The 21407-nt window shown below is 39.5% G+C and overlaps 2 protein-coding genes across 2 annotated transcripts; one reads left to right on the top strand and one right to left on the bottom strand.

Moving 5' to 3' along the window:
* Positions 1-969: 969 nt before the first annotated feature.
* sars2 (seryl-tRNA synthetase 2, mitochondrial) lies at positions 970-10045 on the bottom strand. The gene is made up of 16 exons (XM_077494271.1): positions 9569-10045; positions 9387-9482; positions 8700-8729; positions 8461-8601; positions 8318-8372; positions 8168-8231; positions 7904-8009; positions 7755-7802; positions 5814-5922; positions 5205-5250; positions 5037-5124; positions 1960-2072; positions 1778-1871; positions 1531-1623; positions 1383-1448; positions 970-1190 (listed from the first exon to the last, which is right to left on the bottom strand). The coding sequence occupies exons 1-16, from the start codon at positions 9887-9889 to the stop codon at positions 1053-1055; spliced, it is 1608 nt and encodes a 535-aa protein (XP_077350397.1). The 5' UTR covers positions 9890-10045; the 3' UTR covers positions 970-1052.
* Positions 10046-10308: 263 nt separating this feature from the next.
* LOC144033725 (kelch-like protein 12) lies at positions 10309-18541 on the top strand. The gene is given in 6 exon segments (XM_077542035.1): positions 10309-10689; positions 10798-10951; positions 11090-11168; positions 11286-11383; positions 11386-11512; positions 14925-18541. Coding segments are annotated over 5 exon segments (1962 nt in total). The 5' UTR covers positions 10309-10689; the 3' UTR covers positions 16429-18541.
* Positions 18542-21407: the final 2866 nt, after the last annotated feature.

Genomic DNA, 21407 nt, shown 5'->3' with positions numbered 1-21407 from the left:
CGCCGTTAATGGTCTTATATATAAAACATTCAAAAATTACTACTGCATGCATTTTGCTCATGGTTTCCTTTATTGATTTGGGTGAACGCAGTATTTACAATGCCCGTTATATGCTGTGTTGAGCTCTGGTGCCCCCTACAGGTAGACAGCAACAATATGTTTGTGATATATTACAGCACTTTGTTGACGAACAAACCGTTAATTACACCATACTCAACCCAAGACATAGTCAGTGGTGGGGCATTTTCTGTCATTGGTTGATAACAGCTAAACTTAGTACTGCCAACTTTAACTAGAAAAACGCATCTAAAGCCTTTTGCGCACATCGTGATACGAATCAACATCACTGGTGGGTGAGTGAGATTATTTTTATTGTTAATCTTATAATAGATGTAAGTTAATTTTGAATTGCTCCAGATGATGTGCAGCACATGGCAGATGCTAAATTGTATTTCTGTACTCTACTGATTTCTGATTCTTATGACTGCAACATCATACACGTGGTAGTAAATGAAAATAAAAGTCAACCAGCTCAGTCACCCAGTGTTGGATCTTATTACTAATTGCTGTCATTTAAAAAAATACATTGAGTTCCATAAAAATAAAAAAACATGATGACAATAAATATTCATTTGCTAAGTATTATTCTAATGCTGTAAACCATCCTGGAAGGTACCGTAATCGTTATGTCAAGTGATTAAAATGTACACGCACACTGAGTGACATGATCTTGTCAAGGGGATGACTATTATGTATTTACAGTATATCCCATTATACTACTGTAGATCACTGGGCTATTTTCTCCAGTGATGCATTAACAGTGACTGATAATCCAGCCAAATGACGAGTCTGGCTGTACTGACCATGCAGATAGGTGGGACATTAGAAGCACAGGCCACAGCGAAGCGCAACAATATGAGCTGACTTGAGTCAATGGCATGCTGTATAAATTAAGTTTTTTTAAAAAAAAAGGGAAAAAAGGGGGGATGGGGAGGAGCATCCAGAAAAATGAGGACTGAGGTGAATTGTAATAAGCGATCCCAACACTGACGTCACATAATTGTGGGAGGTCTGGGTGGGCGGTTGGGCTGGTTTGGCCCAATATATTTGAGAGGAGTGCATTTTGGCTTCTGAATTATTTCAAGATCCAAATATGGTTGCAAGGCTTTGGGGACGAGCACCGATCCTTCCTGTGGGGACAGAAATATAGAATGTGGCATAACATAATTTGTTGTTGACCATGGATTCCATATTGACATGAATGCATGATGTCTTCACAGGATTATTGACTAATATGTTAATGAAACCCTAATGAACACCCCCAGTAGAATCGAAGCAAGCCATTTTATTTTTTACATTTTTTTTAAACATTGAACTCTTACTTTGGTTTGATGAGTCTCCAGAATGGCAATGATCATTCTGGGGATAGCGCACGCCGTAGCATTCACCTAAAAACAAAGCGCACACCAATCAGGTTTGCCGTCTGCTGAAACAGCAGGAAAAACACCAGCGTCTCCTCCACAGTCTTACCGTGTGGGCGTACCGCAGGCTGCCATCGTCTCTCTCATACAGGATGTTGAGGCGTCTGCTCTGGTAGTCAGTGCAGTTGGACCCACTAGAAATCTTAAAGGCAGAAGGAATACTCCTGTCACATCACAGAGCTTGCTTGCAATGCTATGAAAACTATGAAATGGGGAAACAGGACATTGTACATTACCAAATTTCCATAATTTAGCAAAGTAGAACAGTAATATAATGGCAGTAATATGTTGCTGACCTCGCCATAACTGTCCCTCCCAGGCATCCAGGCTTCAATGTCATACTTTCGATATGCTGGCGCACCCAACTCCTGTGTTGGCATATCCAACACTCTAAGAAAAAAAACAAAAAACAAAAAACAATTACAAAAAGAAATGTGATCAGTTATATGATAGACTTTTATGGTGTGCCATTTCTGACCTGTAGTGTAGCTCGAGTGCAGAAAATATCTCTTTTTGCAAGGAGACAAACTCCTCTAGAAACTGAGCACTCTCCTCCCCCGTCTCGTTTGCTGTCACTCCAAACATCTCTACCTAACACACAAACAGCACCATTTCAAACTCATTATTTATATGTCATATGCACAATATAAACAACAGCATCACTGAGCAATGACATTCTTTACTAAAGAAAACATACATTATAAGCAAATGCTGCATTATACTTTCGCTTCTACTTCGACAAATAAAAACCGTCTACGTAGTGTATCAAATCCCTTCATCTGAGTAAGTCAGCAGTACAAGACCAAACTCCATTAATTAACCTTTGTGATAATGCTTGTCTCTTTATTAATGGTGTAATCCCCCCCCCAAGCTATGGCATTGGATTTACATTTGGACAGGGAGCCAGGGGGTCAGCAAACTTTCATGTCAAAAGAGCCATTTGAGGCCAAAGAAAAACAAAACTGTGTGTAGAGCCACAAAACATTTGAAGATTGTGATGAAGGAAACTGTGTGTTAGTGTTAGTCTAATGTAGGGCCCAAGAGCTTATGAGCGCTGCACCATAACACAAAAATACTAACATTTTTTGTTCTTGTAATTTTTCATACTTTGTTTTTATGCATTTTAGACTTTTTTGCCTTTGTCAAATTTGTGACCATTGACAATTATATCGACATAGGGTCATTTTCTTCCTTTTTTGGACTTTTTACGGCATTTTTTTTCCCCCACATTTTTAATGCCTTTTTGCTATCAATTTTCAGACTTTCTTGGAATGCAATTTCTTCTTTTGTTTTTGGACATTTTATGATTACTTTTTCAACATTTTCTTCTCTGACTTATTTTTATTCAATTTTCTGACTTTTTTTTTGCAATTTCATGGATATTTTATGGTAATTTTCTGCTATTTCTCTTTCTTTCTGAACATTTTATGGTCACTTTTTTGAGATTTTTTACATAATTTTGAAAACTTTCAACTACCTTTAGTCTCTCTTTTTTTATTTAAAGAATATTTTATCTAAAAATAAAAATGTAAAAAAAAGATTAATTTCTACTTTTTAAATTTTTTTTTTTAAATTATTATTAGTTTATTACTATTATTATTTTTTAAGAGATCCACCAGGAGAGGGACTAAAGAGCAGTGTTGCCACAGTTACCTTGAAAAAGTAACTTAGTTACTTTACTGATTACTTGGTTTTAAAAGTAACTAAATTGCGTTACTGATTACTTGATTTTAAAAGTAACTAAGTTAGATTAAAAGTTACTTTTTTAGTTACTTTCAGCAGCTGCCGATAACACCATCTCAACATAAAAATAATGCAGTAGAAACGGAGTTCCAAATCTTTATTGAAAGTGCATTTTTAACATGAAAATAAAGTTTTTTTTAATGAAAAACAAAATAGGCAGTCTCTCTTGACTTCTTGTAACGTAAATACTTTTTATAAAACAAAAAATAAAAATCTATCCAGGTTGAAAATGAAAATCCCCTAAATTCCTCTATTGTTTGTTTGTTCCGCTATTCCAGTGTGTACACATGTATCAGTTTAAATATTTATTAGTAGTTATTGACAGTTATAATTGTTTTTTGGTTTGTTTGTTTTTTCTCTTCAAAATAAGGATCAGGAAAACAAAAGGTTGATAATTTAATGTTAAATATAAATATTTAACCTTTAGACAGACACCAACACAATTAAACAGAATATTTGCACATTGTGAAGTATTTCAGAAACATAAATTTAAGACATGAAATAAACCTACCGTCCAGCCAAAAGAAATATGAAGCCACCTTATGGAACAATAAATCTATCAAACACATTTTAACCACTTAATATATGCAAAAATATTTCCAAAAGTTCATTTCCCTTTTTAATCAACAATTTTTGTATTTAACAATTGTTTTTTCTTTTGTCATCACTTTCATTTTTGGTTAATGTATGACATCTTTTTTTGATCTGAGACACGATGATGACCACAGAATCACTACTGTTTATATTTTGTTTTTTGGGCTGTCGTAATCGCGGGCACGTCTCAGTTCTCCTATCTGCTGCTCATGCTAGTTGTAGACATTGACAGGGAGCCACAAACTGAGAAATGAGATACTTGCAGTGTGCTTTTAGCTTAGCTGGTGTTTTGGCTGTGGGACATACCTGTGTCGTTTGAATCCATGCATTGGATCGTCACGGGAGTTATTCTTTTTGGCTCGCGCGCAGTACCAACGCCGGCCCGGGACACACAAGTGCACCGAGAGGACTCGATAGCCATGGGAAATACCGAGATGTACGGCACCGGCTTCTGCTAACTGTCTCCATTTGTATGTTGTCACTCGTTGCGCGCGCGCGCGCGCCGTGTCGCAAGCACGGAAACACGGAAGTAGCTTGAATGGTGATGCTACTGAAATGTAAACAAAACAAGTAGAGCACGGCGCAGAACTCTTGCTATTGTTATGAAAACCATAAAGCCTCACTCGCAACCGATACGGTCGTTTAGCTCCCCTTGACGAACGATGGTTCGGTCGAATCGTTTTTTTGTTCCACCCCTACTGAAAACGTAACTTGTCTGACGTCACTCCCCCTGGCGAGAGGGCGGAGACGACCTCATCCCATAATGCTTCACGGACCAGTTGAGGATGGAAATAAATTATTTTTTTTACCACTTTTATGGTCCATAATGCACACTTTTTTTGTTGTGTTGTGTGCCTGTTGGTTAATAAAACTAGTAGTAAAAGTATCATCACTTTTGTTTTGAATGTGCAAATCATTCATGACCAGACCATGGCTGAATTCAGTGTGGTGATCAATGACTTCTGCCTCATCTTTGTAGTTAGCAGTAGTTGTTTGTGACTGTTACAACAGTGAGATAGTTTGCCTTCTTCATGAAAATGTGGAGTAACGCATTGATTCTCTGGACAGTAACTTTAATCAGACTACTTTGTAGAATAAAGTAACGCGTTAGACTATTAGTTACTTTAGAAAGCAACTTTTTCGAGTAACGCGTTACTAAGTAACGCGTTACCGGCAACACTGCTAAAGAGCCACATGTGGCTCCTGGTCTATACTTGCCTTATTGAAGTGATGAACTCTAAAGAGGCCCCACGTCTCTCTCCCGGTGTCTGTCTCTGCTCTGTAACACGTACTGCTGCACACGGTCCTGCAGCAGGAGGCGGAAAAGCAGGTCAGCGACAAATACTACAAACATAATTCAACTGAGAGTGAAGGAGCGCGTCATACCTGACAGGCAGATCTTTAAAATTAACTGCATGATCCATGAAATAACCTGAGGAGAGGGATCAAACGTTGAGAGCATGTGCAAAAGGAGTTCCTCATCTACAATGGCCATTCTAATGCCAAGTTCAGACTACACAACTGTAACTTGTAAATGTTGTACCTGTGTTTTTACTGCATCCTCTATGGCTCATTGTTTTTGTGTTTTGTTTTTTTCCCAAAGTTTATGTATTCAAAAAAAAAAAAACAGAAAAAAATATTTTATTGTTAAATAAATTAACATTATCACTGCAATCACCCGCACAACAATAAGAATGAACCAGTCAAAATAAAAATCACTAAGTACGGTAGTAAATGAGCATCTCTTGTGTGCTGCATGGCACCGTATTCTTGCGCCACTGCGTAAACTAGTTCTTTTCTCACCAGTCGCAAGTTTGCAACCTTGAAATGCTGTACGTCAGTTACTGTGAACAGAAGACAACCTGTTCACAAAAGTATCATCCACAAATCAAAACCTGGAATAAAGCATCTACGCAGTGACACTGATAAAATATCCCCAATGTTTAGTTATTTCTAGGAGAGAAAAAAAATCATGTCGAAAACAGTAGGAAAGACCTGCTATTCCGATTTCTCCAGTCCCAGCCAGCTTTAGGTCTGGGAAACGAGCCGGGTCCACTGAGTAGACCTGAGACAGGTGGGCGTTGGGCTGCATGCCACATCCCTCCTGTGGACAAGACAACCAATGAGACATTTTAACACAGCGGTTTGCAAAAATAAATAAATAAATAAATAAATAAATAAATTAAAAAAAAAAGGATAAATTATTGTTAAAGACAGGACTCTGTCCGACACGCCGATTCCAAGATGGAGACTTGAGGCCTTCACTGAAGTTTGTAGGTGTTTGACTCTTTCAATAATATATACTTTCTATGTACAATTACTGAAAGTGAACTTGCAGAGTGGGACAATATGGTGGTAAAATCTAGTGGGCAATCTAGCGGTCAACAGAATATAAAAGCACCCTTCCTCCTCTCTTCCTGTACCAACAAGCAAACATTTTCAGGAACACAGGTGACATTGATTAAGCAATCACTCTACCTTTGTGGCACACTCACACACACAGCTCTGCCCACACATACACAGAAACCTCTGGCACCTAGTGGCATGTAAGATAATATATCCCTGCCTCGACATAATGAGTTAGATTTTTTGTAATGAATGAATGAATGAATGAATATTTGTTTTAAAAAGACAGACTAAAAGGTAGACGAAAGTTTTAAAAATGACCTAAAAATGACCATAAAATATACAAAATGTTAGTGTAAAAGCATAAAATAACCATAAAATGTTGATGAAACTGCCAAAAATGTCAGAGAATTGTATATACAAAAAAAAGGCAGTTGAGAAAATTTTAAAAACATAAAAATAAAATTTCCAAAAACAAAAGAATAAATCCTGAAAATTACCATAAAATGTCCACAAAATTGCCACAAAGTAGTAAGAAAATTGATTTAAGAAAAGGCAGGAAAGAAAATGTTCAAAACGTAACCATAAAATGTCCCAAAACAAAAGATGAATCCAGAAAATTAACATAAAATTTCCACAAAATTGCCCCCCCCCGAAAAAAAGTCAGAAAAATGATTTAAGAAAAGGCAGGAAATAAAATATTCATAAAGTAACCATGAAATATCCCAAAACAAAAAGATAAATCCTGAAAAATACCATAAAATGTCCACAAAATTGCCCAAAAAAAAAAGTCAGAAAATTGATTTAAGAAAAGGCAGGAAACAAAATGTTCATAAAGTAACCATAAAATGTCCCAAAACAAAAAGATAAATCCTGAAAATTACCATAAAATGTCCACAAAATTGCAAAAAAAAAAAAAAAGTCACCATAAAATGTCCACAAAATTGCCACAAAAAAAAAGTCAGACAATTGATTTAAGAAAAGGCAGGAAAGATCATGTTCAAAAAGTAACCATGAAAAGTCCAAAATAAAAGAAGAATCCCGAAAATTATCTTAAAAAGTACACAAAATTGCTAAAAATGTCAAAAATTGATTTGGCGGAAAAAAAAATGCAGAAAAAAAGGTCAAAACAAATAGCCATAACATGTCCCAAAAAAGGAAGATGACATATGTCCATAAAATTGCCAAAAATGTCATAAATTTGAAAATGTTCAAATGCATGAAAAATTTAACACGAAAAATGAAAGATCTTGGTTCCCTCAGTATATTAGACTAACACTGTTTCGCTCGACTCAATGTTTTAATGTTTTGCAGCTCCAGACAGATTTTTTATTTGTAATTTATTTGGCCTAAAGTGGCTCTTTTGGCAGGAAAGATTGCTGACCCCTGTTTTAAGAGAAGTTAATTTGATATTGTCAATCATTTACAAGGCGAATTTTTTTTTAAAGAGGCAGCTTGCCTGCTAATTGTTATTATGCAATTGTTTTCAATTTGTTTTTCATTTGCCTCAATTGCGTGTTGAAGATAATTAACTTGTGTCATGCAGTCTAAATAAGACACAGACCAAAAACAGGACAATATGCTACTTACAAACACTACACCTTTCAGCATGTCAGGTACAACCATGGGAATGAATCCCTGTCAGAGAGAAGAAAAAAAAAAAAAAGTATATAATGAATACGTATTTATGCGCTCGCTACAAATTCGTTTTACCAATATCTAATCTTTCGGCAGCTTACACGCCGTTGCAGTTTGTCAAGTGCAAAGTTTTGGAGCGCAGTCTGAAGTTTGGCTCCGGCCCCCCTCAGATAGTAAGATCTGTGACCTGAGACATGAGCAAGATTCCTGAGGCAGAGCAAAGGTAATGTTTGTACTCAGGTGGATGTGCATGGTTGGGCAAGCATTTAAAATGTACGAGCATCATTCATTCAAAATGGAAATGTCATTGCGGCTACCAGCCCATGTGATCAACCAAGAAGAAGAAACCCGAGAGTCATCATCACCTCTGCCTGAGGAGGCCCAACTCCTCCCCCAGTTCCACATGACCTCTGGGCTTAAAGTCAAATTCTTCAACAAAGAAAAAAAAAACCTTTTATTACACATATAAAAATTTATTTACCGTAATATTTAAATCAGCTCACAACAACACTCACCAGGTTTCTGACCAACCAGCTCCACTACCTTCGCTTGGCTCTCATCTCCAATGGGCTGAGAAGGAAAAGGTTCGAAATGTCAACAATATCAGCGAATAAAAATCGCTCTTGTTGGGCACATCTGACTTTCAGTGAATTCTCACAACATCAGGGTGCGTGTTGTTGGGCAGACAGAGTGCTCGGCTATAGTGTTCCTGATCCAGCTGCGTCTCTCTGCGATAGAGATGGTTGAGTCTATTACGGACCTCTCGACCTTTCACCAATGTCTGGTTGTACTCTGGAAGCTGTGTGTTGAGCACATGTACTGTACATTAACAGCAGAAGGCCAATCAATTCATTGCTCAATATTTATTTAAAAAAAAAATGTCTACATTTGACTTACATTGGCGAGGGCTTGCTTTCCGTGTTTTACCTAAGAACAGATGGTTGTTGTCAAATTCATGATTCTGGTGTTTGATGCCACAGACACATGCATGCACACATGAATATACAAGTTAGGAATGCAGAAACATTATTGTATCCAAGTAAATGGGTTTTATGTGGGTGAATGTCGAACAGCTCGTATCAAAGTGAGAAGACGCGAGGTCACAGATTCAAATACCGCTCTGTACATATATATTTTTTTTTTTACTGTTTTTACATTTTTTTGCAGCCAGTCAGGAGTTGTGCACGAGCTGTTTTTGTTTCACGTGTTTATTGAAGAATAGAACAGTTATTCTGATAATTCTGGTAATGCCGATCACAGCCTATTTTCAATGGCAAAACAAAAAGAAGAGAGACATAATTGGGTAAAGCGAGGTGAGGCAAGAACCACGCACAATGTATAATTCACGGCAACATAACGTAATCACGGTAAAATAATTGTTCATGCCAGGCCAAGAATATATCGCTCATGGCGATTACCCAATCAGAGCCGGTCACGGCAAAATAAAGTTAGAAGGAGAGTTGACGGTCACGGCAAAATAATCACTGCCAATCTTTTTGGTTTTAATTGTTATACATCACCTTATTCGAGACCACGAACGTGTTGATGGTAAGCATGGAATACGACCTTCAAATGTTTACTGACCATTAAATTCCTGACCGATCCACTGATGTGCATCTTTTGCTGTTCCAGTTCAGAGATTTCCGTTCGTACTGCCTGGAGCTGCTGCCACACACACACCTAAAAGAAAGACACGCGCATGCCAACAATTTTCGAAAACTAAATTGGAGACAAGACATGAATGTGACGTTTCTCCTGCCACTTACAATTTCCTTGACATCTTCCCCGCAGAGCTCGCCTTTTCTGTTCTCCACATTAGCTATTACTTTGTCGGTCTCCTCACACACTGCCCTCATGTCCAGCTCCGGCTTGTCGCTATATCCTTCACAAACATGCTCATACAAGCTGCTCCGATGAGAAAAGCGACGGGGAACTATGAAACGCACCTGCGTTGAGAAATGTCGCACTACCGGCGACAACACAAACTTTGTAAAGCTTCTACATGAAGAAAAGGCGACTATGTATGTCGCCATGTTGGATAAGTGGCAGCTGGTGTATTCATGGTAGTAGGAATTTCTACAACACATGGTGGACGCTGACAAACACGCGTGACCATGTGGGAGATATTACGTTAAAACGGACAATGTAAAAGCATACATGATAAGGCTTATGACATAATAATTCACTGTAAGAATATAAAAGCAATTCGCAGGTAACTCCCCGCTACAGTGAAAAGACAAGAGTACTGTTTGCAACTACACGGACACTATACCAAAAGGCATCACGACTCCGGAAGCAGAAATAGATCTTTTATTTACAAGGTATTTGTAGAAACGTTTATGTACGTATTGCATGTACATTTTGGTCGGTACTGTTTTCTATTTGTTTATGTTTACTTATTTTTAGCATATTTAAAGGATGAGAGTAGGAATATTAATATAACAACGGTGGACGAATAACAGAGCTATTGTCACGAGCCAAAGGTCAGCCAATCAGGTGAGCGGAAACTAAGCGCTGCGGTGATCTGGGCTGACATGACAAGTGCGGCCGGCTGGACGCGAACTCAGTTTAGATTTCTTGGTCGGTATTCCCCAAACTACCTTTTTGTGCTTTATCATCAATGAGTCGCAACGCATATCTCGGAGCTCAGTGCCGCAGTGGAGTATCACTTGTTACGGCGAGACACGTTATGAACAGTCCTGTGTGTGCTAATTTACGTTGGTGATGTGCAAGTGCAGGCTGGATGAGCAGCGTGTAACCGACGCGTCTTCACTGCAGGCCGGACGAAACCGATCGCTGAGCCTACAAGCTATCTACAACTTGCTTCACACATTTCTGTTAAAGTGGGACACAACCGGCCTTCACACTGGAAACGAGAAGATCAAAGGTAGTGTTGGCATGAAAACAGCTTGCCATGTAAATATAAATGCATTAGTGTGGCGCTTTTTAACTTGGGCTACTTCTAAGCTATCGTGAACTTTGGCATGCACTTCAGATGAATGCTCTGCGCGGGGGCACAGTCACATGGCGCCCCCAACCATGGCAGGATGGGGAAGGAGGAGGAAGGGAGCCGCTGTCAGACAGTGACTCAGAGGAGGAGGACTTCCCCGATGACAGCACCACTCCACTGGGAGACTACGTCACTCTCGGTAAGACAGGCTCAAATAAAGAGGGGCTAACCTTCAAGGACATGACTTGCAGAAGTGTCAGTTGAACTCCTTTCCACCCACGACCTCCCTTCTCGTCTGCTCAGTGTGGTTCTTACATGTCTGTTTTATATTCCACAGGACTGAAACAGCTCCTGGATGCTCAGCAGCTGTGTGATGTGACCTTGCTTGTCGAGGGAAGGAAGTTCCTGTGTCACAGGTACACCGGCCACATTCGACAACTTAACCACAACTCGCACTGGTTGTCAGTTTGGCTCTGAAAATGTGATTTTCTTTTTGATTTGATTGGTGGTTGTTTCCTCTTGGACCTGTTCAGGGTGCTCCTAGCAGCCGTAAGCCCGTACTTCAGGGCCATGTTCACAAGTCCGCTGGTCGAGTCTCGCCTCACTGAATCCGCTGGAGGATGTGAAACTAGTCATGGGAGACCGTCATCCAGTTTGTGTACACTGGAGAAGGCGGGGATGTTCTGGAAAGGAGTGGATAGAAGATATGTTGAGAAGGGTGTTGTGGTATAATAGGGATGGTGTAAGGGATGTGCTCCAGGTGTGGTCATATCTGTGGTTTCATGTTGTCATTTAAAGCAGTGGTTCATTCCTTTTTGGAGGTACTGATTCATGCTGAAATAAATATTTATAACAGAAAACCACAACCATGACAGCATGCAAATAAATTACACATGTATAAAATATTAGACTCAAACAAAGGCTACATTCATACTGCAGGTATGATGCCTTTTTCGGATTTTTTGTTAAAAAAAAAAAATCTTTTTATGTACTCGTTCACATTCTAAAAACAAATGCTACTTCTAATGTGAACCCAACGTGCCCGTGATGTGACACTCATGCACAAAAAGAGCTCACGTCGAGTGACATGTTCCAAATAAAAAGAGAAAAAGACGTCACACGGCAAGGTTTACAGAAGTAAATATGGTCCAGCATGTAAAGAGCTAATTTTTTCATCTCATATCACCAGAGAGGGTTGCTCGATTATGGAAAAAATAATAATCACAATTTATATTGGCAATAATTGAAATCATGATTATTCAAACGATTATTTTTTTGGTACAAAACAAGAAAATGTTTACACATTTAAAAATATTTAGAACAATTAAAAAAAAAAAGAAACACTATAATTATGTAAATTCCTGTTGGACCAAACAGAATTTATAATAATATATATTTATAACAGTAATATGTATTTTATTTATGTATGTTGGTAAAAAAAAGTGAAGTTGAGAGTGCAGTAGGACGATTTATTTTTTTTGGTAGGAAACAAAAAATTTACAAATAAAATTCTTTGAAACACTGTAATTATGCAAGTTACTTTTGGATGAAACAAAATTTATTAAATTATTTTAAAATTTCAAAAAGTCCCAAATTTATAAATTAAACCAAAAAAAAATATATATATATCAATCAATCGATTGATCGGCGCCCATATCAGGGTTTTGATGACGTATAGGTCGGATGCGAACACTGTGCAGACACATCACATACATATCCCATTTCCCGCATAGGAAAGAGGCCAAGGTCGGATTTGAAAAAATTGAAATTGTACACAGTAAATTCTGTAGTGTAAATTTGACTCTAATAGAGTCGATGTTGACTCTTATTTAGATACGGACCAAATAGACTCAGTTTTAGAGTAAACTAAGATTTATACTAGGAAGACAGTAAAATAAAAATTGGGGAAAAAATAAAACTTACTCAAGGGTTAAGGTTCAAACTGACAATTCAGCTTGGGAGACTACCACACTACCACCTGAGCTATGCCCCTCCTACTGTTTACGTTTCTCCAAGAGAGCTAAGATCGTTTTTGGTCTGCAAGGAGAGATTCCATGCAATCATGGAATCAGCTGCAGCTGACTTAAAGGAACACTTTACTTATTGATCCATTTTTAGCAGCAAAAAGTTGCTACTTTTTCAATAATTAATTTGGTGACGTGATTATTTTTTTATGTACATTTAATAACTTTTAAACCGATGTTAAAATGAATCGAACGCCGGCATGTTTGTTACACGTGACTAAATAACCCGGATGTTTACGTCACTAGTGTGTAAACGCTACACTATGGAAGCACTATGCAACGCAGCCGTGCATCTAGCGTCAAACCCGGAAGGATTAAACCTTATCGCTTCGATCCAACACGACAAAATAACCCTACCGAAGGAAAGTCTGCCTTGGATGTGAAAGTTGTGGCGCCAGATGGTCTTTTCGGGCACAAAATAAACTTTAACGAACGAGTGAATCAGGCGGGGGGGTGGTGCGGGAGCTGCACAGGAATGGACAATCCGCTAATGAATGTGTGCTGGCTGGAAATGAAAGAACTCGAGGATCGGTTCCTTGCGGACAATCTCAACTGCCAATATCCAACAGGTAACGTGACACACAGCACGAGCAATGCAAAACGTGTGGAACTGACGAACTATTTCAGGAAAAAGAAAAAATAGTAAAATTAAATGTATCATCGTTACAGCGCCCAACCTCCCCTAGCTGTTTTTTTTCTTTTCTTTTTTTGCGTAGCGTCCCGATGATGTAAACGAAAGGTTGCAAGAAGGTTGTGTATTAACCGTGTTTATTTATAGACAGAATGAAGTAAGGAAATGCGAGACGCCGTTACCTAGGCTGGTTACCACAGGAAGAACAGCGGGACAGAACACAAATGTAGTACGTCGCACACGACACATGATAATGACACTAATCCACATTCTATAAATTTTTTGGTAAAATAAGATTATGAACATGGTCAATTTGTGAAGTATAAACAACTTACGAGCTAATAAAACATAACGTCCTCGTCCCCGTACTTGACGATGTTCACACTCAAATGAATTATGAAATAAAACAGTCCGTGCAGTATAATAACGAAACATGCCTACCTTTCGCTTTAAATTTGCTTCGCTTCTCCGAGATCTTTCAGTGGCCGTAGGTAGGGACTCGATTTGTGCCGGCTGTTGGTGACAGTGAAGGCTCCGTGTTGCTAGCAGTTGCGGAAATAGCCGCCAGAGATCCTCCATCGGCTGGATTATTTCCCACGTCTGGTTCTTTAAAGATACTCGGTACTGCGTTGGGCTTTAGTATTAGGCGTGTGGCGTACCCCATCTCAAATTGTAACATATTTTCGAAGTCCTCATGCCTGAAATGTTCGCTGCACACACGCGCCTGCTTGTCCTTGCCGGGAGGTTGACAGCACTTAGCAAACAAACCATTGTCTACTCAAGTGTTTTTTTTTTTTTTTTTTTTTTTTTTTTTTTTTTTTTTTAGGGGGGTCTCGCGGGTTTTTCCTTGCCGACGCCTTGCAAAATTTTGCAATACACAAAGGCATAAGTGACAGTTTGTGTCCTCCTCGTTGTTATGTCTGCGTGAACTACTGTTCGTCAAGAGAGTATACACACTAGTGACGTCACCACTCGGGGGCGTTCCAACACGGAAGTACTTCTATGTTGAAGAAAAGTTAAATAAATCAATATAAGGGTGTATTCTTCAGCTCTTATGCATTTTTCGTAGCTAAACTAACTATTTACTGCCGATCAAGCCATACATGTAAAATTAAAGGAGCCTTCCTTTAAGCGACATATTAGCAGAAAGCAGGAGCTGCGTGGCTCAGGGAGTAGATCGGCTGTCTCCCAAGCTGAAGGTCGTGAGTTTGTTCCTACCTTCAGTCACTTTTATTTTTTCCAATTCTTTATTTTGCTTTCTTTCAAAGTGTAAATATTACTCTAAAAGTGAGTCAATTTGGTCCCTATCTAAATAGAGTCAAATTGACTCTGCAGAATTTACTATGAACTGTTCACAGTCACACTGTATGGAAAAAAATCAGATGTGTGTTGTCATGGCAAGGTGAAGTGACTTCATCTTTATTCAATTTGGCTGTCTCCACCTCCTTAGCCAATCAGTTTGGTTGAGAATCACTGATTTCAAGGTTATTTTTCTCTTGTGACTGTCTTCCTTGCAGGTTTCTATTTGAGCACCTGTCGGTGGACAACTGCCTGGGGATGTATTCTCTAGCCCGATCTCACCACGACCAGCTGTTGCTCCGTGCCTCCCTCCGTGTGGTGGGCCAGCACTTCCCGCGCGTGTCCCGCCACAAAGACTTCCTCCTCCTCGACCACGGCACCCTCGGTAGCCTCCTGAGTTCGGACCGTTTGGGAGTCGACTCCGAGGCGGAGGTGTACGACGCGGCGAGGCGTTGGGCTGAGCACCGACCGTTGGATCGCTACGCCCACATGCCGGCGCTGCTTCACCACCTGCGTCCGGGACTGCTGTCGCAGGAGGAGAGTCGAAGACTGAGTCAGGAGTTGGGCCCCGCCGCAGCTGGCGAGGGCGTCGGAGGCCCCGTACGTCCAAGGGAGGGGATGTTTGAGAAAAAAATAGTGTGCGTGGGTCTGACACCGAAGGACGACGAGCGATCGTCCGAACAAGACTACACCGTGGACTGCTTCGACCCGCGGACGGGGAAGTGGGAGAAGCTGGCGGCGTTGGGCTCGCTGGTGAGTCCCGGCTGTGCCGCTGTGGGCGAAAGGTTGTTTGTAGCGGGAGGGTTTCTGAGGAAACCCTGGGGGTTCTCGGTGTCTTCGGCCGTGCACGAATACGACGCCGTGTTGGATGTGTGGACAGAACGCCCCTCAATGGGCCTGCCTCGGTGTATGTTGGGCCTGCTGGGCTGCGGCGAGTCGCTCTACGCCTTGGGGGGAAGCAACCACTCGGCGCTGCTGGACTCTAGCGAGACCTTGGAGCTGGCGACGCTCAAGTGGGCGCCAGGTCCCCGGCTGCCCCTCCCCCTGCGCGCCTTTGCCTGCGCAGCTCTGAGGGGACGACTCTACCTTTTTGGCGGAAGCACACTCGAACAGAACCGGGCCGTGGTCCACTCAGGGGTGCTTATTTACCACATCCTGACTGACTGCTGGACTCGAGTGGCTCTGGACTCTGGTGCCACCTGTTTGGCTGGAGGAGTAGCAGTGCGAGGTGGAGTCTGCGCCATCGGTGGATACATGAAGGATACCACCAAGTTTCTCGACGGGAACCACACTACTCTGGAGCCGCTAGACGCCACCGGCCGTGTGCTGTTCTTCAGGGAGGGCCGGGCGTTTGGCGTGGAGCGAGAGGTGACTGGAGGAGGGGCGACTGACTCCGCAGAGCAGCGCGCAGGCGCAGGGGCCGGCAGCGACAGAGCACCAAGCCCCGTGGTCTTCCCTGGCCTGCCACGGAGGATAGCAGCCGGCGGTGTGGCCAGGTGGAAACGGAGGATTTACGTTTTGGGCGGAGAAAACGGCTCCCGGTTCTATGACAGCGTGTACTGTTGGAAGCCTGGCTGGCGCAGCTGGGTTCAGAGACGCGAGAAGCTCCCCGGAGACACCGGAGGGATCAGTCCGTTCGGGTGCACCACTCTGAAGTTCCCGAAGAAACACATCCTGTCCAGACTGAGACGAGCCAAAGAAAACTGTGTTGTGCACGAATAGCTTCACGGGAACCGGTCGCAACGAAGCCACTACGACGTCGAAAGTAGTGGTGTGCAATACTGCAAATTTTGGTATCGATCCGATACCAAGTAAAAGCAGGGCCAATATCGTCGATATCGATACTTTTTGAAAATTATAGTATATAATTTAAAAACAATATAGGTGTCATTTAATTGCTTATTCTCAATCAGATTTCAACCGTTAAGTGTTTTGTTTTTTTTGTTTTGTTTTTTTTGTTTTGTTTTTTTAACGGAACCCCGGCTGTCATGACAAGTTTGCTCTATATTATTTATTTGGTTGTTACTAACATAACTATGTGATTCATTTTTCAAAAATAATTTCCAATTGTAAGCCTGCAAGCTTCATTTGTTGATAAATGTTTAAAAAAAAAATAATTTTAGAAACATTATTTGGGCGTACGCCGCCATTGTTATTTACGTCGCAACGCATTCCGTGCATAGTGACATAAAATGGCGGTGGTTCTCTCCCGAGCAATGTGAAACGCTTATAAAGAAAGCAAGGTAAACCTCGTGGCGTTCAAAAAGAAACGTGCGATCGGAGAGTCACGGTGCCCCGCGTGGTGCTGTCGTCATTCAACAGACGCATTCAAGAGTTGGATCGTCCCAAATAATGTTTCTAAATTTTTTTTTTTTTGAAAACATTTATCAACAAATGAAGCTTACAATTGGAAATTATTTTTGAAAAATGAATCTCATAGTTATGTTAGTAACAACCAAATAAATAATATAGAGCAAACTTGTCATCAGCCGGGGTTCCTTTTAAAGGACAAAAAAGGACAGTTAATTGATAAATAGAATGTTATGAATTATCAATGTTTTACCCCCCAGAAACATTCCAACCATGACAAAATATTTTTTTTTTAACGTTCGCACAAAGTAATCAAGAAAATAAATTTGGACCAATACTTTTTCATATACTGTTCAGAAACTACAAATTCAAAAAAATAACTAAAAATGCTGGCTTCAACACTTCTTTTTATACCAAAATAAACAAGATGGTAAAGATTGTCATGCAACAACAAATGTAAACCATAAAACGTACCAAAATATATTTTTCAAATACAGCACTGTATGTGTTCATGCAATCTGCTACAAAGATAATATACAAGTCACGTGATGGTACGCGATCAAAACACACTATTGTGACATGCTCGTTATCTGTTTGACCAAACCGCAGCAGTGCATAAAATAGTCAAACTGAAAATAAAGTATTGATATTTTAGTGTCAGTATCAATATGATACGGATGGTATCGATATTTGGATCGATCCGCCCACCTCTAGTCGAAAGATGAACTAACGTAGTCATGACTTCACAAAAGTCTTGATTGCAGACACATATAGATGGTAGAAACAGATGGCGGGGCTAAGAGGTTCAATGCGCCGGAATGTGTTTTCATCATCTTTTCACACTGAAATCTTTATAAAGATGTTTTATCTATTTTAAGTTTGTCTATAGTTGATGCTCAAAAAATTGCACATTTGCAAGAAAATGACTTGAACCTAAACAAGCTGGTTTTATAGCTACTGTTGCTACTGCAATATGCTCAGTATTTAATTTGGTACCGTTGCTTTTTTTTTTTTTTTTTTTTCCTTATATCTGTGATTCATAAAGCAAATGATGTGAACACAATTGTTTATATTCACGATACAAGCAGTCAGTCCAGAGTGGCAAATGCTGTGATGATGAGGTTAATCGTATTATTTTATATGCCATGTGAATTTAACACTAACTAGCCAGGTAGTTACGCAACCAGTTGGCCAAAGAAGATGTGGTCATTTAGGTCCAATAGACTAATCACATTACCTGACTTGATTACTGCCGGTTAAGCCTTCACATCACCTTGATAGCTTGAAGAAAATACGAAATGTCAGCAGAAAACTCCATAAAAGGCTGATTTTTCATGTGTGAGCCCCGTTATGCTATCAGTTTATGTAGCTGTTCTGATGTATTTTGAAATTTTAGTTGGATACAACTTTCAAACAACAAAGGCATTGGACTTGTGAATGAATGTAAGCAAATGGTTATAAAATATGTCAAAAATCTGCAGCATTGTACATAAAAAAATAAAATAAAAAAAAGACATTTTTGACATTTCTGTGAAACTCCTACATTAAATCTAAATAAGGTTACAAGACTATTTGCAGGTCTTGTAAATGTTAATTTCAGTTTAGCACAAAATCATGCATTGGCCACGTTATTCAACGACCTGAGAAATAGCAATTAAATGTTATGAGGTGAAAATCTTTTGTCTACCATCAATAAGATTTGTGAACTGCAATCCAAATTAAATGACATAATTGCTATGTGTTGATTGTTAAGTGCATCATAAAGTAATAGAGGTAAAATTCATTGATACCACACGTCCAACGAGGCGCAGCATTGTTAAGAAAGATGACAAATATTTTCTGTACTTGTGTAGCTTAAGCAGTTGGTTTCTGGCCAGTTAAATAATTGATGCAACCCTTACAAATGCTGCCTTTAGTGACAGTTCCACAGGTGTTGAAGTCCAGTCCTTGAGGGCCGGAGTCGGAGTCCTGCATTTTTTAGAGGATTCCTCTTCTCCAACACACCTGAATCAAATAATAATCAACTCATCAACAAGCTGTGCAGGAGCCTGATAACGATCCTGATCATTGAATCAGGTGTGTGAAACCATAAAATATGATTCCCAAACAGTTTAATATTTAAAACTCCTCTGACAGCATTACTCTTAAAAATAGATGACTTAAAAATTGGATTTTGGAAAAGAAGAAAAAAGCTAAAAGTACATGAACATGCGCAGGGCCGTAGGTCAATGGGTTGAAGATCCTCCTTGACCTCCACTATCAGCCAAACTTCACCCTAAACTTGGATTCTTCCTGACATACAAAGATAGTACATGCACACTCTCAGTCGAGATGTACCACTTCAAACGTAATAATAGCAATTACTACTTTCCTTTTAGCCTAGTTGTTAGCCCAACGTAACACATTGTCATTACTAGTACAACCATGCTACTCCAGTTACTGTACCATAATTTCGCCTGCACTTCAATCTCAGTCATTTAGCTTTAAATCCATTATCAAGTGGTGTATGAAAGTAACAAAAACATGCTCAAACATCAATTTTCTAAACTGCTTACAATAAAGGAAGTGCATCCTTTTTCCAAACCGTTTATCCTCGCGAGGATGTCATTTATGGTAGTTAAAATAATAGTAACGTCGGTTTGAATAAAAAAAACAATAAATATAATTGTACTTCTAATTTTACTTAATTTTCCTATCAATCCGGAGAAAAGTGGTTGGATTTGTTTGGATTAGGAAAACGAGACTTTCATGAGACAGGAGAAAATCAAGACCATCAAGAAGCTGTCCGACATCACAACAAAGGCTGTGTAGGAGTAGGCTGTGGACAACTGGAAACTAAATGCACTCATGTAAGTTGTCCATGTAAGGCTTGCTACTAATTGGTAGATTTCAAGGTAAATTGATCATCTTTAATGGAATTAAATGAGAATTTTGTTGGATTTAAAATATCAATTTTCCGAACCACAAGCTATCAGGACTCAGGAGGACATTTTTGCCATCTGCTGGCATTAGCTTGTCAGTACAACTGTTGCACTGTAGTTTTCAGACAGGTGCAGCATTTTGGAAATTGACCAGTAGTACTGTATTATTCGGGATAGACCGATTATCGGTGCTGATTTTTGGCATTTTAACAAATATCGACATCGTTCTTTTTACGAATCTGAAGGCCGATAAAGCTGGTATCTCACTGGTCGGCGAATGCTTGCAAACATATTAAAATATAGGGTTTTCGTCAGGATATGAAAACATTTTGATTTTTTGATTTTTTTTTAACTATGTGGAGATCTTTTGAGACCTTTTACAAATCCTGACGAAAACACCAAATTAGCTACATTCACGTGCATTTGTTGCTCAGTGAGACATCACTTCATTTTATAGACTTATTTAATGGGAAGGCTGCACAGTGGCTGACTGTTTAGCACGTCCTCTTCCCAGTGCTGAAGACGCAAGATCCGAGTCCAGGCTTCGGCCTCCCTGAGTGGAGTTTGCATGTTCTCCCCGTGCTTGCATGGGTTTTCTCCAGGTAGGCCTACTCCGGTTTCCTCAGGTTAATTGAACACTAGTCTAGATTGTCCCTAGGCGTGAGCGTGAATGCGTGTTCATCTGTGTGTGCCGTGGATTGGCTGGCAACCAGTTCAGGGTGTACCCCGCCCACTGCTCAAAACCAGCTCGGATAGGCTCCAGAAACCCTTGTAATTGTGGCTCAGAAAACGGATGGATTTAATTAAATTTCCACTTTATTTAAAAAAAAAATAAAAAAATATCCCAACAATGGGAACTCGCTAGACATTTTTTTAAAATATATATATATATATATATATATATATATTTATTTTTTTAAAACGTTTACAGTAGAAAAATTTAGAGAACTATTTACTTGCTTAGTTTTTCATTTAGCTTAACGCATGCTTGATGACCTTGGAAGATCAGCAATTTTTTATTTTTGGTTAGAATTTTTAAACAAAGCTAGCAATACTTTAAAAACAAAAGAATGTATGTTTTTTTTTTTTTATATTTTACTGTAAATGAATATACCTGTCCATTTATGAATTTATACATCAACTGTCTGAATTTGTCTTGAACAGTGACCTGTACTGTTCACGGTACTCAAATGGTTTCCAAAATCTGACACATCCACCAGAACTGCATCAGTGTCTTTAAAATGTTCCCAATTTGAAAACGTTGTGTAAAACCATTCTTGCAACTTGTTAAAACATACTGAACAAAAACTTGTTCTACTATACCAACCAAGCAGTACTGAAAATATGTATTGTAATGTCTTTTCCATTTACATTACTGCAAAACAACTGATTCAGTGAGTCAGTGTTTCTTTTTCACAGTACATTATAGTTCTGACATGACTAATTATTCATACAATCCAAATATTAAAG

This window comes from Festucalex cinctus, chromosome 13 (genome assembly GCF_051991245.1).
Source record: "Festucalex cinctus isolate MCC-2025b chromosome 13, RoL_Fcin_1.0, whole genome shotgun sequence".
Classification (NCBI taxonomy): Eukaryota; Metazoa; Chordata; class Actinopteri; order Syngnathiformes; family Syngnathidae; genus Festucalex; species Festucalex cinctus.
Note: the sequence above shows the minus strand (reverse complement) of the source record. Positions and strands in the feature narration are given on the sequence as shown.